Source organism: Leptosomus discolor, chromosome 9 (assembly GCF_034619465.1).
Source record: "Leptosomus discolor isolate bLepDis1 chromosome 9, bLepDis1.hap2, whole genome shotgun sequence".
NCBI lineage: Eukaryota > Metazoa > Chordata > Aves > Leptosomiformes > Leptosomidae > Leptosomus > Leptosomus discolor.
In genome coordinates this window covers 20847238-20862004 of record NC_141399.1, presented here as the reverse complement: position 1 = coordinate 20862004, position 14767 = coordinate 20847238, and the positions used below count along the sequence as shown (strand labels likewise).

General features: G+C 48.4%; 1 protein-coding gene across 1 annotated transcript; it reads right to left on the bottom strand.

Moving 5' to 3' along the window:
* Positions 1-484: 484 nt before the first annotated feature.
* Positions 485-2887, bottom strand: LOC147414884 (uncharacterized). Its single transcript, XM_086470661.1, is given in 4 exon segments — positions 485-1021; positions 1023-1117; positions 1120-1620; positions 2797-2887. Coding segments are annotated over 4 exon segments (1224 nt in total).
* Between the last annotated feature and the right edge of the window lie 11880 nt (positions 2888-14767).

The following is a 14767-nucleotide window of genomic DNA, read 5'->3' as shown; positions in this document are numbered from 1 at the left end:
TGGGAGGGGGGAAGGAGAGGTGCTGTCTGCAATAGGCGCATCTCTGCCCAAGGTATTTTAATTAACTAGCTGATCTGGGGAATGCCAGAAGACCACCAAGTCCCTTGGGTGTCACGCCACTGTCTCTCTTTTAATATGTCTATTCCCAAAAAATTGGTTTGAAAGGGTCCTATGGCTACCATGGTTTTCATAGGGTTTTCCTCTCCCGGTAACCATAAGGTTACTGAGGCCACAGGCATTGTCTGTGTTTCCCCCAAAGCATTTAGAATGATTAAGCTTTTAGACGGGATTGGGATCCCACATTGTTCTGCTACTGTTCACGTTAATGCAGTAATTTGTGCCCCTGTGTCAATAAGAAAAGCTACTGGTTGTCTTCTAGGTGCCGCTGCAATTGTAATTAACAAATCTCCTTTTTCATTTAAGGTGAGTTGTCTAATAAACATCCACCCTCCATTTCCCCCCTCACCTTCGGGAAACGGAGGTTTCAGTTTCCCACTGTCATCTTCCCTTTGGCCAATCCCTCCCCAAGGTCTATTAGGAGTGAGGCGGAGGGATTAGAATCAAAGGTGGCTTTTTGCCCTGACCATTTTAACACAAGTTTTTCTAATTTATGGGTGGGGAGCCCATCCATCGAGTCACAGGGGACACCTTTCTGTATTCCCAGCTGCCAAAGTCCCTGTCTAGTCAATGGCTTTTCTCTTTCAGGGTTAATGTTCCAAAATAGTCTCAAATCTTTCTTTTCTGCTGACCGCTGCAGCTTAGTGGTTAATTCCGCAGCCCGTACGGCTTTAGTTTCAGTTCTTTGTGTCATTCCTCCTATGGGGCCGTATTTCCCACCAAAATTAATCGATTCTTGGGCTACTTCTCCCCAAGTCCGCATTTTTCTCCCTGATCCCTGGCGATTGGGGGTGATCATTCCTTCCAAAGCAGCAGAGTCTCTATCCTCTGAAGCATTTTGGATTTTTCCCTGGATCTGGATTCCAATAGGTTTTAAGGAACTGGGGATTCCCCGAATTAGGGGGGGTCATTCTTTCTGGATCCACAGGCATTAACATTGGAGAACTGTGACTGGGCTTAAGTTCTCTGTCATATAACACCTGGAGACAAGCTGCCTTTGCACACTTTCTGCCAGTCGATCTGCCATTGTTGGTGTAGCAAGGGGATCTCTTCTTTCGATGGGATTGAGCCTTCCAGCCCAATATGCAGCCCTCTGTGTTAACGACCATCGGGCCCAGTGATTGCCAGTAGTTAAAAATACACCCAGTCCCCAATAACCTTCTTCTGATTTTTCTGATAGCGAAATTCCATCTTCCCCTGATAGAGATACCTTCCATACATATTCTGTTTTGGACTCCTTTGGGGTTCTTGAAAATTCCCTTTTGAGTTTAGCTAGCTCGGTTGCCGTGAATGGAATTTCTTTAGTAATTACTTGGAGGAAGTCGTCATTACTACCCTCATACAGGTATTCAGTTTTAACCAAAGGGTGTGTGTAGAGAAGGCTTTCTGTATTTTCTTTTGCCTTTCACAAATCCTCCTGAGGGTAGATTTGTCTTATCCCTGTTTTCAAAGGTCCTTCCTCTGCCTCTGCTGTTTCTTCTACTAACTGACTTTGTAATTCCCCTTTTAATACAGCATTTTGGTATTTTTCCTCTTCCAATAATCATCTCTTTTCATCTAATTGTTGTTGCAGTGACTTTAGCGCCATTTGCAAAGAGCTTATTATGGTATCAGTATGGCTAAGTTGTTGTTATTTATCTTCTATCGCCACTGCCAGGCTAGCACCTAACACGGCACAAATTACGGCTTTCCCTTTCCCCCATCTTACTCTGGCCTCTTTTAGCAGCACTTTTGTGCGATCTATTATGCTCTGTGACTGAAACTAATGATTTTAACCCGCACTCGTCACTGAGGCAAGGGGCGAGATCGGTAAAGTTCCAAAAAATCATGGAGTTTATCTATCTCTTCGGCTGGCAAAGAGACGGGATTATGTGTATCGGTTGCTTTTTGGTTACTCATTTTGCCTAGCACACTCAAGGGGGTTATTTCTTTCTGAGAGGGTCACACCTTAATATTTTACCAAATTTCTGCTATTCTCTCGCAGAAGGCCACACATTATCAATACATTTTCTGTGTTTTCTAACACAAAGGGGATATATCGTCCTGAGAGGGACACACTCTAATATCTGCTTCTCCCCTTTACACTCTCAGGAGGTCACACCTTAATTGCACACATTCTGTTTTCCGAGAATCCTGTCCGTGATGCCCATTTTAAAATGTCGCGATCTGATCTAACGGTGGAACAATTTGGCAGAAGTTAAACCCCCTTGCTTTCTAACCAACCTCAGGTAATCCTGGGTGGCTAGGGGCAGCTGAGCCTAACTCCTGAGTGATGCTCGATTAGACGTTTTATTGTGAATCAGGTTCGTGATTCTCAGAAACAGAACAAAGACTCAAACGGAGTCAAGTGCTAACTTGATTTATCGAACTGCCAATGTTCACATGAAGAAGAGAGAAAGAGAAAGAAAAAGAAAGGGAGAGGAGAGAGAGAGAGAGAAAGAGACAGTCGCCACATAGCTACCATGGATCTTCGGCGTCCCATCGATCCGATGCGTCTTTGGGGTCTTCGTGTCTTTGATGTCCAACAACAAAGGGGCCCATCCGCAGAAAAAGATGAGAGAGAGGGCCAGCCCCTGTGCTTCACAGCTTCTGCCCTTTTATAGTGGTGTCGTGCTCCATCTTTGCAATCAGTTTATATGTCCATGCCTCGCAGCTGCTGGTGGGGAGCGTGCCCAGTACTGTCCTGGAATTTTCCAGAGGGTCTAAGCCTCTGATCCTGGGTCTGGGGCATGCTCAGTGGGTCGTGGACTATGTGCTTGGGGTCAGGCATGGTGTGCACCTGTTGTGGTCTGTTCTTCTTGGGGCAGGGAGGGACCTGTTGCTGTGGTAGTGAAGTCTTGCCGTTAGAAGGGGCTGTCACCAATGTGGAGGCATACACAGGTATATTGATTTTTCCTTTTGGTGTCTTGCAATAGCCAACAAGAATCCGCTTTTTTTTCTGACAAGGAGATACTGATGTCCATGTACACCTTTTTCCACGTGTGGGATTAGTGGTGTTTCTTTGTCAAAATTGCTTAGGATAAGCTTTTGCCTCTATGTTGGGACTTTCTTTATGTTATTTCTACAGTGCTCATCTTGTTCAGGACGTGGGCTATATATGGTACAACATTATAGATAATAAATAGTTGATCTCTTTTTGCTGCCTTCTGGTGGTTGTTGGTGGGTTTTTAGGGTTTTGGGTTTTTTGTTTCTCTGTTTTTTTAAAGGCAATCCTAGTGGTCAGAGCATTATTCCAGGTGTGTTACTGTGTGGGCCCTGCAAAGGTGTTGACCACAAAGGCCACGTTTTCCATTGTGCACTGTGAAACAGCTCGGTGCACATTTATTTAAGGAAAAAAAAAACAAAAGAAATCAAAAGATGGGGACTGGGGACGTATACAGGTGTGACTAGTTACGTGCTAAAGAAGTGCCATGCTTGGGCTTTGTATTTCCATTCATTTGTATTTCCACACAGGCCCAGGGGAGCTGGAGCATCTGCAGAGCTTGAGTGCTGGGGGTCTGCAGGAGGTCCCCAATGGCGGCTGGGTGGTGGTGCCTGGGCTGCTGGTCTTGGGCACCAGCATGCTGTGGGATGGCCTCGGCACTGCCTGGCTGGATGTGCCACTCTCAGGCCTTGGTGCTGGTGTGTGGGTCCTGTCACGGCATCTTCTGGCCCAGCTGTAGGGATGACATTGCTCCCATCATTGTAAGCGGAAGCGCCCTCGCGTCCGTACAGTGCTAAAGCAGCTGGAGCATCTGCAGCGCTTGAGTGCTGGGGGTCTGCCGGAGGTCCCCAATGGCGGCTAGCTGGCAGTACTGGTACTGCTGGTCCCAGGTGTGGGGAGCTGTGGTTAGGGCCTGATCCTGACCAGGTGCTGGTGCTGGGGCCGTCATGCTGCGAGATGGCACTGGAGGCTATAAGGGAATGCGGGACAGTCAAGGGCATGGTCCCCAGGCCTGGGGCAGGATAGGCCACAGCAGTGCTGTGCCTGTGCCAGGCTATGGGAGGGATACTTTGCTCTCACCCTGCTCCCTTGAGTCAGGGGCCTTCTGCTTCCTTGTAGACATGGAGCAAGTCAACGGCAAGCATTTGGAGAGTCTCTGTCCCAGTAGCAGCACCGAGGTGTCTCCTCCAAACTCTCCTCTGCTGACGCTGAGAGAGAAGCAGACATGAGTGAGGGAGAAGCAGACATGGATGAAGGAGAAGGTGGACGCAGGAGATCTTGCAGCACAGGCCCAGAGCCCCACGGTGTGGGACATCCTCCTCTCTCAGCAGCCTCACACAAGCCCCATCTCTCCCCTGCTCTCTCCTCACCTCCCCATGTCGCACTGACCCACGGCCTGAGCCGAGAGCTCCTTTACAGGGGCTTGGCCTTGCGTGTCACAATGGCCACAGTAACATCAGCGCTGCCAGCCTGCGTGCATCTTAAATCAGGGCAGGGACGTCGTCAGCCACCTGCCACCCATTATGACACGGCCACCACCTCACAAGGGCACATGTGAAGTGCCAAGGCAGAGGCCCCAGCCCTCGGCACCCACCTAAGCGGGGCGGTTGCTCCTGCAGCAAGTACAGAGTCAATTGCCAGGTCCCCCCCTGGGGCAGCCAGCGCCCTGGGTGGCGCTGTGGCCGAAAGGTGCTGTTGAGGCAGCGCAACTCCAGGGCTCCAGGCCTGGCCAAGGGAAATCTCTGCTCCTGCCCCCGGCACAGAGAGCGCTGCCAGCAGGTTGGGGAAGGCGATCCTTCCCCTCTGCACCGCACAGGTAAGGCTGCATCTGCAGTGCTCCCTCCGGTTCTGGGCTCCCCGGCACAGGGCACAGCAGCCACCTTTGAGCCTGGCCTGAGCTCACACATTCCCATCTGCTCGGCTGGACGCGGTGGGTCGCCAGGGCACAGCACAGGACCTCAGGACAGCACCTAAGTGGCGCAGGTGGCCCGATATCTTTCTCCTGAACCCCTCAGCACTTGGCTGATGTGCTGCCTCCACAACACAGAGCAGTGGGGCCGCAAGCTGGGCAGTCACAGCGGAAGTGGCCTTTTTCCATGGCACTAAACGGCCTTTCCAAGTCAGTGTGAGCCTTTCCTTGGTGGGGTAGGAAAGTGCAAGTGGCTGTGCAGCAGCTTGGGAGGCAGTGGGTGGGTGCCGATCTGTTTGAGGGTAGAAGGGCTCTGCCGAGGGACCTGGGTAGGCTGGATCGATGGGCCCAGGGTTGTTGAGCATTGGAACAGGCTGTCCAGCCAAGGGGTTGTCACCGTCCCTGGAGGCTTTTAAAAGACACGTAGACGTGGCGCATAGGGACACGTTTTAGTGGTGGACTTGGCAGTGTTAGGTTAATGGTTGGACTCAATGATCTTAAGGGTCTTTTCCAACACAAACGATTCTATGATTCTAATTACCATTACTGCTGGAAAGAAGCCTTCAATTGGTATGGGAGTAACAATGTTGGGCAACACTACCTGAACTGGGCAATGGGGAATGCCCTTTGGCTACTTGAGAAACAGCATGCAGGGCCTCCAGCAGAGAGGCACTGGCCTGGCCGTGGAGAGGTGCGTAAGGACGCGCACAGGGTGCAAGGCGAGGGCAGGCTGCAGGCCTCATGGTTGGGCCCACGCTTGGCTGCCACTGCCCGCGGTACCGTTCGGCAGCCTGCCGCCTCGCCGGGAGAAAGCACAACCCGCCTCAGCTGTTTCCCGCTCCGTGTGCTCCCTTTCCTTCGCCACCCCTCTGGCAGCCGCCCTGCCCCCTTCTCCTCTTGCAGCCATGCGGCAGCGCCTCGGGGGTGCTGGAGTCCCAGCAGATCGCCCGGCCCTCCCCCGGCCGGCCGGGGGAGAAGCGGCGGTGCTCATGGTGACGTGGCTGGGCACCTTCGGCCTCGGCCTTCTCTGCCTGCTGCCAGGGGCCGGTGAGCGCGGGGCAGCGGCAGAGTGGCAGGTGGTGCTGTGTGCTGCTAGCAGGGGGACCCCAGGGGGACCCCAGCCCTCAAGGAGGGTTGGCAGACTGCGGCGTCCCTTTCTGAGGCCACTCTGGGGGTTCCTGTCAGCCTTCTCCATGGCCGGGGTTGTGTCCCCCGGGGATGCCCTGCCAGAGCCCCCAGCGCAGGGGAGCCCCCCACTTTGAGCAGAGACCCCTCAGCTCAGCTGCTCAAGTGGCACTGGACACGTCCTGCCTACACCAGGGCCGGGCTGCATGGTTTTGGGGAAGCGCTGGGGCCACGTGGCCCCCCAAAACCTCGCACTTGCCCCAGTGTGGGCAGGTGATAGCCACAGTTGAACAGCAATTTTGGTGTGAGTTAGGTTCACTGAAGGAAAAGTTTGCACTAGAAGTGAGGGAGGTTTGTGTTGATAGTGGTGTGCGTGGTTAGACAGCATCAGTTGGTGCCCCAGTAGGGACTATGTGGAGCCGCCTAATGAGTAATGTCTCCAGGTAAACGTAACGCAAGGCCGTTGGGGGAGGAACGATGTACCACAAAGGGGCTGCTGGCCACCTTTGATGCATTGCATTAAAACTTTCACCTTTTCACCCCTAACACTAAATTGTAGCCTTTCAAAGCAAGATGACAGAAATACCTAGGTGTTAAGTGATGGTACTGTGCAAGCAGCACTGCTTACAGAAACTCATTTGATAATTGAGTTAATCTGTAGCCATCAGATGCTAACATTGATAACTGGGGTTTTTTAGCAGCCCTGTATGTACTGGTCTTGTTACTGTGCTTGAAGGATGGAGCGTGTGGTCTTCCGCAACTGTGTCATGTGATGAGAAAAAGTAGATGCGATCACAGGACTTCTCGGGTGAAGTCTCAGAAAAGGAGAAGCGCTCTTGGCATTGTATGCACCGGTGGATCATTCTGCACAGACACGTTCAGGGAAGGTGAATGTGACCCTTAGTGGATATGCAAGAGGACATCGAACTTTGTCAGAGTAGTAGAGGGTCACAGTTTGTCTGAGGGCTGAGCTAAAGCATGGCTGAAATGGTCAGTTTTACTTTGAAGAGGGAGCACCAGGAAAAGGTGGCTCACAGTGACAATGCTACAGCAGTAACTGTTTGCGAGCTGGCCTTGAATAAATGGGGTTGGAAGTTAGGAGTTTTCTTTATTGGAGTGGCTGGGAACTTTCAGTGGGAAAGCAGCAGCTCTTCTCTTGCAGTGGCACTCAATCAGTTTGTTAAAGGGTTTTTGTGGTACCGATTGTGTGAAATCATTAGGCTGCTGTTTTGCAGGATAGGATTAAACCCTCAGTAGCAGGGATACCAAAACAGAAGGTCATTTCTGCCTCTCTTAGCCGTAGCCCTTGCATTGTGGTGGGCTGGATGTCCACTGGACTTCTTCTGAGGTGATTCAAATCATTGACATGGCAGAAAACCAACTGGGGAAAAAAGGCCCCACAAGCCTCTAGCTGATCTTCTGGTGAATTGAATCAGTTGAGGAAGAGTCTCATGGGTGCCACAGCTGATGGAAGAAGAGAGGAACAAAATAAAGGGGCCGGGATGTTACATGTCTGCAGAGGAGAAATATGGTGAACCAGGCATAAGCATGCGTAAACACATTAGTAGAAGTTCTGTGGTATCGATACAGGAAAGTTCCTCTTTGCTTGTGTTTAATGAAGCTCCACATTTAACCCTGTAGAACATGGGGGTTTTTTTTTAAATTGTATTTTTAATGTTAGCTGAAATAGTCAAGTATGTCTTGATGACAGAGAGTCAAGACGGAGTTTTCAAATGGCAAAATCAGTTTAAATACTCCAGGAAATACCACTTGGAAGGAACATGATTTGTTGTCTTTGGCTCATCTTGTTTGCTTTCTCTGAACAACTACACGTGAAGTACTTTCGCTTCTGGGGTGGAGTGTGGTTTAGGAGCAAAATATCAGGGTATGTCTTGTTAATAGGATATGTGATCGTGTGACAGGAAGGAAAATGAGTAGAAACCAGCTGACTGCAGCACCTGTAATAAGTAACATATTGTGCTTTGTTCATTAAACCTGTATGGGAAGGTATGGATGGAAGATTTATGTGCCTGCAAGGCTTGATAGCCCAACCGAAGGACATTCTTGCATAAGTCAACAGGACCCGTAGCTGAGGGGGTTGAGTAGTCACATTCTTGCATAAGTCCACCCACAGGACAACGAGGAAGACCTTCAGCCTTCATCCTTACGATCACCAGGAGGCAGAGAAAGACCCCCCAGCAACAGAAGGAACATGCGCAGAGTATCGACCTGATTGCGACATCACGAATGCAGGAAATGAGACTGTATATAATGTGCTTACATGAGGCGGGAAGTTGCGAGCCGTTGGCGGAGCGCAGACTCCCCGGCCGCCCAGCGCTGCCTTTGCTCTTGTTCGCTTGCTAACATAATAAAATTCGCATTGGATTTTGACACTTTAAATTGTCCGTGTCTCTACCTATCACAATTTGGTGCTGTGACTCGGATCGCGACTAGATTGTGGCCTGCAGCTGCATTGGGGAGGCGCCCCGCCATCTGGCGGCCCCTGCAGCCCTCAGGTCGCTTCTGTCTCGACCGACGAACCTAAATTGAACACTGAGCAAAGGAGAACCGGTAACCCTGTAATCTTTGTGCACGAAGCTCCGAACGAAAACGCAGGACGCGTGAGTATAGGCCGGGAATCCGTTCGGTTTGGGTTGGGTATCCTGGGGCACGGTGTATGAGACGTCCTGCCAGGGCGAAGTGAGTGCGGACCCTCTAGTAGTGCGTTTCTTGTAGCCCACGAGGGAGCGAGCCACAAACGAGGGGAGCAGTTGGTGTGTATGTGAGTGCCTCAGAAGATGGGACAAAGGAAAAGCAAGCCCTTTGAGCCCATGGGAGAGGGGCCCCATGTGAAATTGCCCCAAATACCGCCCGATAGTCCCCTAAGGCTGATGTTGAAACACTGGGATAACTTTCCCTCTAGGCAGGGAAAGGATAAGGTAAAAATGATCCGTTATTGCATAGAGGTCTGGGGCGGAAAACAGATTCGAGGAGACCATCTGTATTGGCCTGGTTTTGGATCATTTAAGGACTGAATATGTCAGGCGCTAAACATTTATGTTAACTCAAAGGAACCATTTAATTTGGAAGAAAGTGAATATGCCAGTCTGTGGATGGTGGCCGACACTAGGGTAAATTTATACCCTTTAAAAGAAAAGGGGGGTGGCTACCGAGGGAGGAAGAATAGAGAGGAAGAATTAATAAAGCTTTCAAGGAATATCAAGAAGCAGATGAGTCGCCCACTAAATGGTTAGAGAGACTACGAAAGAGTCTCCAAATGTATTCCAGTCTGAATGTAGACACTCAGGAGGGGCAGGCCCTGCTGAAAATGCAATTTGTAGCAAATGCATGGGAAGATATTAGAAGAAAAATTGAGAAGATAGATGATTGGCAGAACAGAGGTTTGGATGAGTTATTGAGGGAGGCACAGAAGGTGTTTGTCAGAAGGGAAGACGAGAGGTTTAAGAAGCAGGCAAGGTTGATGGTAGCAGTGGCTCGGGAAGGACAGCGTGGGGGTGGGATTACAAGACGGACCCAAGTCCTGGGGTGGAAGGAACAAGGAGAAAGGACGTGGAGTGTTATTATTGTAGGAAGAAGGGTCATATGAGAAGGGAATGCAGAAAGCGGCTGCAAGATGAGAAAATATTCAAGGAGGATTAGGGGTGTCAGGGACTCTATTTGCTGGGGGCTAGACATAAAACTGAGCCCTTGATAAAAATTAAAATAGGTCCCCAGCAACAGGAAATCGAGTTCCTTGTGGACTCCGGGGCCAAGAGGTCCACAGTACAAGAGTTACCCCGGGGATGTCACTTGTCCCCAGAGACAATGCAAGTAATTGGAGCAAAAGGAGAGCCTTTTGGGGTTTCCAGTATTAAAAGACATTCTTTTTGAAACAAAATCTAAATTTGGGGTGGGATCCCTATTGTTGGTCCCAGAAGCAGATTATAACCTACTGGGACAAAATATAATCATCACACTGGACATTAATTTGGAAGTTAAAAATAATGAGTTACAAGTAAAATTATGTCCCCTTAGAAGTGAGGATGAAGTAAAAATTAACCCCGAGGTTTGGTACACTCCGGAGACAGTGGGCAAATTAAATATCCCACCCTTCACTGTAACTATCAAGGATCCGGAAATTCCAATAAAAATAAAACAATACCCAATCTCACGAGAAGGCAGGATGGGGTTGAAACCAGAGATTGAAAGATTAATTAAACGAAGGCTACTGGAACCATGCATGTCTCCCTTCAATACACCCATCTTACCTGTAAAGAAAACTGATGGGTCCTATAGATTAGTCCATGACCTACGGGAAATTAACAAAAGAACACTTGCAAGGTTCCCAGTTGTGGCAAATACTCAGCCAGCTGGGACCTAAAAGTAAAGAGACCTTACTAACCCCATAGTGGGAAGGGCCTTGTCCTGTTTTACTTACTACAGAAACCTCCATACGAACAGCTAAGAGAGGGTGAACTCGCGCCAGCCGAATCAAAGGACCCGTAAAGAATCAACAGTGGCAAGTGACCAGTGTACCCGGGGACCTAAAAATAAAATTTCAAAGGACCTGAATGAACACCTTTAAAATTGAATATAGTGAGAATCCAATTCTGACTGAAGATGGGCATGTAGATGCTGAAATCAAGTGTGGTATATTAATTGTTACCCATTCGTGTGCTTTGTGTGTAAGGTGTGTCAGGAACGGCAGTGGGCCCATTGCCGAAACGGAAGAGCCCCAAGGGGCGTCTGCCAAATCTGCTGGGAGTGAGAAAGAGAACTTACAGAATTGGCACTAAAATTAAAAGAATCACAGGGAGAGATTATTCCAGAATCAAGGGAATGGTGGGAGATATTTGCTAAGGGAATCCAGCCCGAAAATTATTGTTGCCATTCGAACAAACTGATTCCTTTTGTTGCTGAAATAGTAAGAGGGCAGTGCCGGAAGTTCCTGAAAGGGGTGAAGTGCAACACACTCCAAGTTAAAGATACCAACTGGAATTCGTACATCCTGAGGCAAGCTGCTAAAGTAAGCACTAGCCCTCCTGAAGAATACCCCTGCTGCCGAGAAGATGGCACCCCTCATGGCTCGAAGCAACCGAGTCGACGAGCGAGGCAGAGGAGTAAAAAAAACTGTGGAGGAACAAACCCAACGATTGGGACTGCAAAGCAGTGCTTGAGATCCTGCCTCAAGGATGGTAGCAAAAAGGCGAAGCCCTGGAGTGCAAATGACAAAAATCGGGTACGGGTATCAAATTGGGGTAGGAATAAGCAGTTGGTATATTACAAAAACCACCACTTTTCCCGATACGTATTTATAGGGGCAATCTGGATAGTATTATGCGTCCCTGTCTGTGAGCCATATGCACACCAACCTTTTAAATGGACATTATCCAGATGGGAACATCAAGCCATAGTGCAAACAGTAACTGCTCCTGGGTCTCCCAGTTTCACCCCCACATTGTGCCAACTGGTACCGATACAACCCTGTTTACCGGGGATCTCCCTCCGCGTCCGGAGGAAATTGTAAGTTTACGATTGGAGTCCCCATGTTATCTTTATAAATATCACGCAGCCCAACGACTCGGGGTGGGTAACTGGAAAGACTTGGGGAATTCGTTATTGGGAGTCAGGAACGGATAGAGGGGGACTGATAAAAAGGAGGCCATTCCAAATGATCCTGAACCAATTGGACCAAATTCCATACTCGCACACGAACAAACTCTGGGACCTACAAATAATGCTGAAATTAGCAATGATACCCAGTTTACTAGTAAGAATACTCACTCTAGTATAACTATCCCGGAAGAAGATTTAGGAGGGAATACCTTATGGAAAGTGATGCAAGCGAGCTACCAAATATTGAATAAAACTAACCCACAAATGACCAGCTCCTGTTGGCTGTGTTATGGCATTAGACCGCCCTTTTACGAGGCTGTGGGAATTACATCTAAGGCCAAGCATGTAAATGGGACGAACCCCGAAACATGATTTAACCATTCTCCTTGGCTTACTACTTTATTGTCAACATTGGCGGGACCATTAATACCGCTCACTTTAGCGCTTGCATTCGGACCTTGTATTTTTAATAAAGTTATCGCGATAGTTAAGAGCCGTTTAGAAGCCGCTCACCTGATGCTTGTTCGAGCGAAGTACGAATTGGTACCCGATGAGCCCGATTTAGCAGAAACCCTTGTCTTGAGTGCTCAAGAGCTACAACAGTTCAATGAACAAAATAATGGACAAAAGAAAAAGGGGGGATTGTAATGAGTAACATATTGTGCTTTGTTCATTAAACCTGTATGGGAAGGTATGGATGGAAGATTTATGTGCCCGCAAGGCTTGATAGCCCAACCGAAGGACATTCTTGCATAAGTCAACAGGACCCGTAGCTGAGGGGGTTGAGTAGTCACATTCTTGCATAAGACCACCCACAGGACAACGAGGAAGACCTTCAGCCTTCATCCTTACGATCACCAGGAGGCAGAGAAAGACCCCCCAGCAACAGAAGGAACATGCGCAGAGTATCGACCTGATTGCGACATCACGAATGCAGGAAATGAGACTGTATATAATGTGCTTACACGAGGCGGGAAGTTGCGAGCCGTTGGCGGAGCGCAGACTCCCCGGCCACCCAGCGCTGCCTTTGCTCTTGTTCGCTTGCTAACATAATAAAATTCGCATTGGATTTTGACATTTTAAATTGTCCGTGTCTCTACCTATCACAGCACCTATTGCTGAAAACTGTGATGATATTCTTGCTAAAGAGTCTTCTTGGGAAATGCTTTTTTGCTTAAGCTTTGAGAAGGGTTTTTATGTGACAGCTGGCAGCTTTTAATGTGTCGTTCTTACATTGCAGTCATTCAGGCTTGAGAGGGCAACAAGAGAGAAAAAACAGCCCATATGTCAAGGAATGTATCAGCCCAGTGGATGCTGAGAAGCATGGGATGTCCCCTAAGAAATCTACCCTAGTTCACGAACATCTCCATTTCCTTACTGTTGTAGCTGCACCGGTTGATGCTTGCAGTGAGAAGACGCCCAAGTTTAGTCCTAGGAATCTGTCTTAGGACATCTCTGTTTCACGCCATGGATTAACAGGATGAGGATTTTCCATGAAGTAAACAAAGCAGCAGGTGGAAACAGCAATTCACATGGAAATCTGACGCGGAAGTCACAGACATAACATGTACAACCAATGTCATCAAGTTAATGCCACTTTATTAAGGGATACACAGCAATTTATACACTAGCACAAGGCACACGCGCTACGTCCTGATTGCTAATAGGTTAATGCTGCTTGTCCATTCACCTTCTGCCTTCTTATGATTGGTCCTGGTGTGGTGTCCACCCACCTTGCTCTGTTTTCTTGTCTTTGCAGTCCAACTTCCTTATCTCTTCGTGAGGTATGCAGTTTCTTAATCTCCCTGACCTTGCTTATGTCTGCAACAGCTGCAGCCTGTTGTTACAGTGAGGCCCCTCGGTCTGGATCGCTCATAATATGTCCATTTTCTTTTCAGCCACTCCACAGAAATCCAAACCAACAGTGAATGCGGTTGTGTTGCACGTTTTGCATCAAGCCAAATACTTAGGAAAATGTAGCACTTTCTTTTAACTGATCTTAGGGCTTGTGTGGGATTTTTGACATATCTGACTAGTCACATGTCTCTTTGAGTCTTTACAGTCATTTGGTTGCTACTAGCAGCTGTGGTGAAGAGAGTTACCAACAGACAGAGCACCTCCTAAGTATATTTGCATGCAATTTAGTCCTTTATGTATGTGTGAATGATGGGGAAGAGCTACATGACGAAGATGAGATACTTTGTGTGCAAGAAGTTAAGTATTTGCCTTTGCAATGCTCTAAAGGAAATAATTGATTTGTAAGACCTAACCAAAATACTTGAAATGTATTTAAGTGTTAACCTAGGTGAGCTGGTCAGTATGAGAAAGAGACTTTATGTGATTGATTCTTTAGTGTCCTAGGTTACATGTAAGATGTGCCCAAGAAGTATTCTATTACCATCTTCAGGAGCTGTTGAGACCAGGTGGGGCGGTGCTCCCTGCCTGCCCCCTCTGGACTATCTTCTGTTACTGGGCACAACAATGACTTATCCGCATGACCCATAGATAACTCCCTCCTGGACTATCTCCTGTTAATGGCCCATCAAGGAACTGCCTCACGACTTCCCATCTGATTGTGAGATGCTCTGCCCAGGGGGAAGGAGCCAAGCAGTCCATGCTAAATAAAAACTGAGATCTCAAACACCCTAGCAGCATTCTTCCACTGGATTTCCAGAGGAGTTTTTTCCCCCCACTGGAGTTCCAGAGGACAAGAGCTACATACTGTAATAGGTAACATATTGTGCTTTGTTCATTAAACCTGTATGGGAGGGTATGGACGATTTATGTATGGAAAATTTATGTATGGAAGATTTATGTGCTCGTGAGGCTTGATAGCTTAACCGAAGGACATTCGGCAAAATAAACAAGACCCGTAGCTGAGGGGAGTTGAGTAATCACATTTTTGCAAAAGTTCACCCACAGGGCAATGAGGAAGACCTTCAGCCTTCATCCTTACTACTACCAGGAGGCAGAGAAAGACTCCCTAGCAACACAATGCACAGGCGCAGAAAGCAGCAGAAGTATAAGTGGTACAAGGAAGTAGAAGAGTATAAAAACCAAGGACTCCAGGGGGGGAA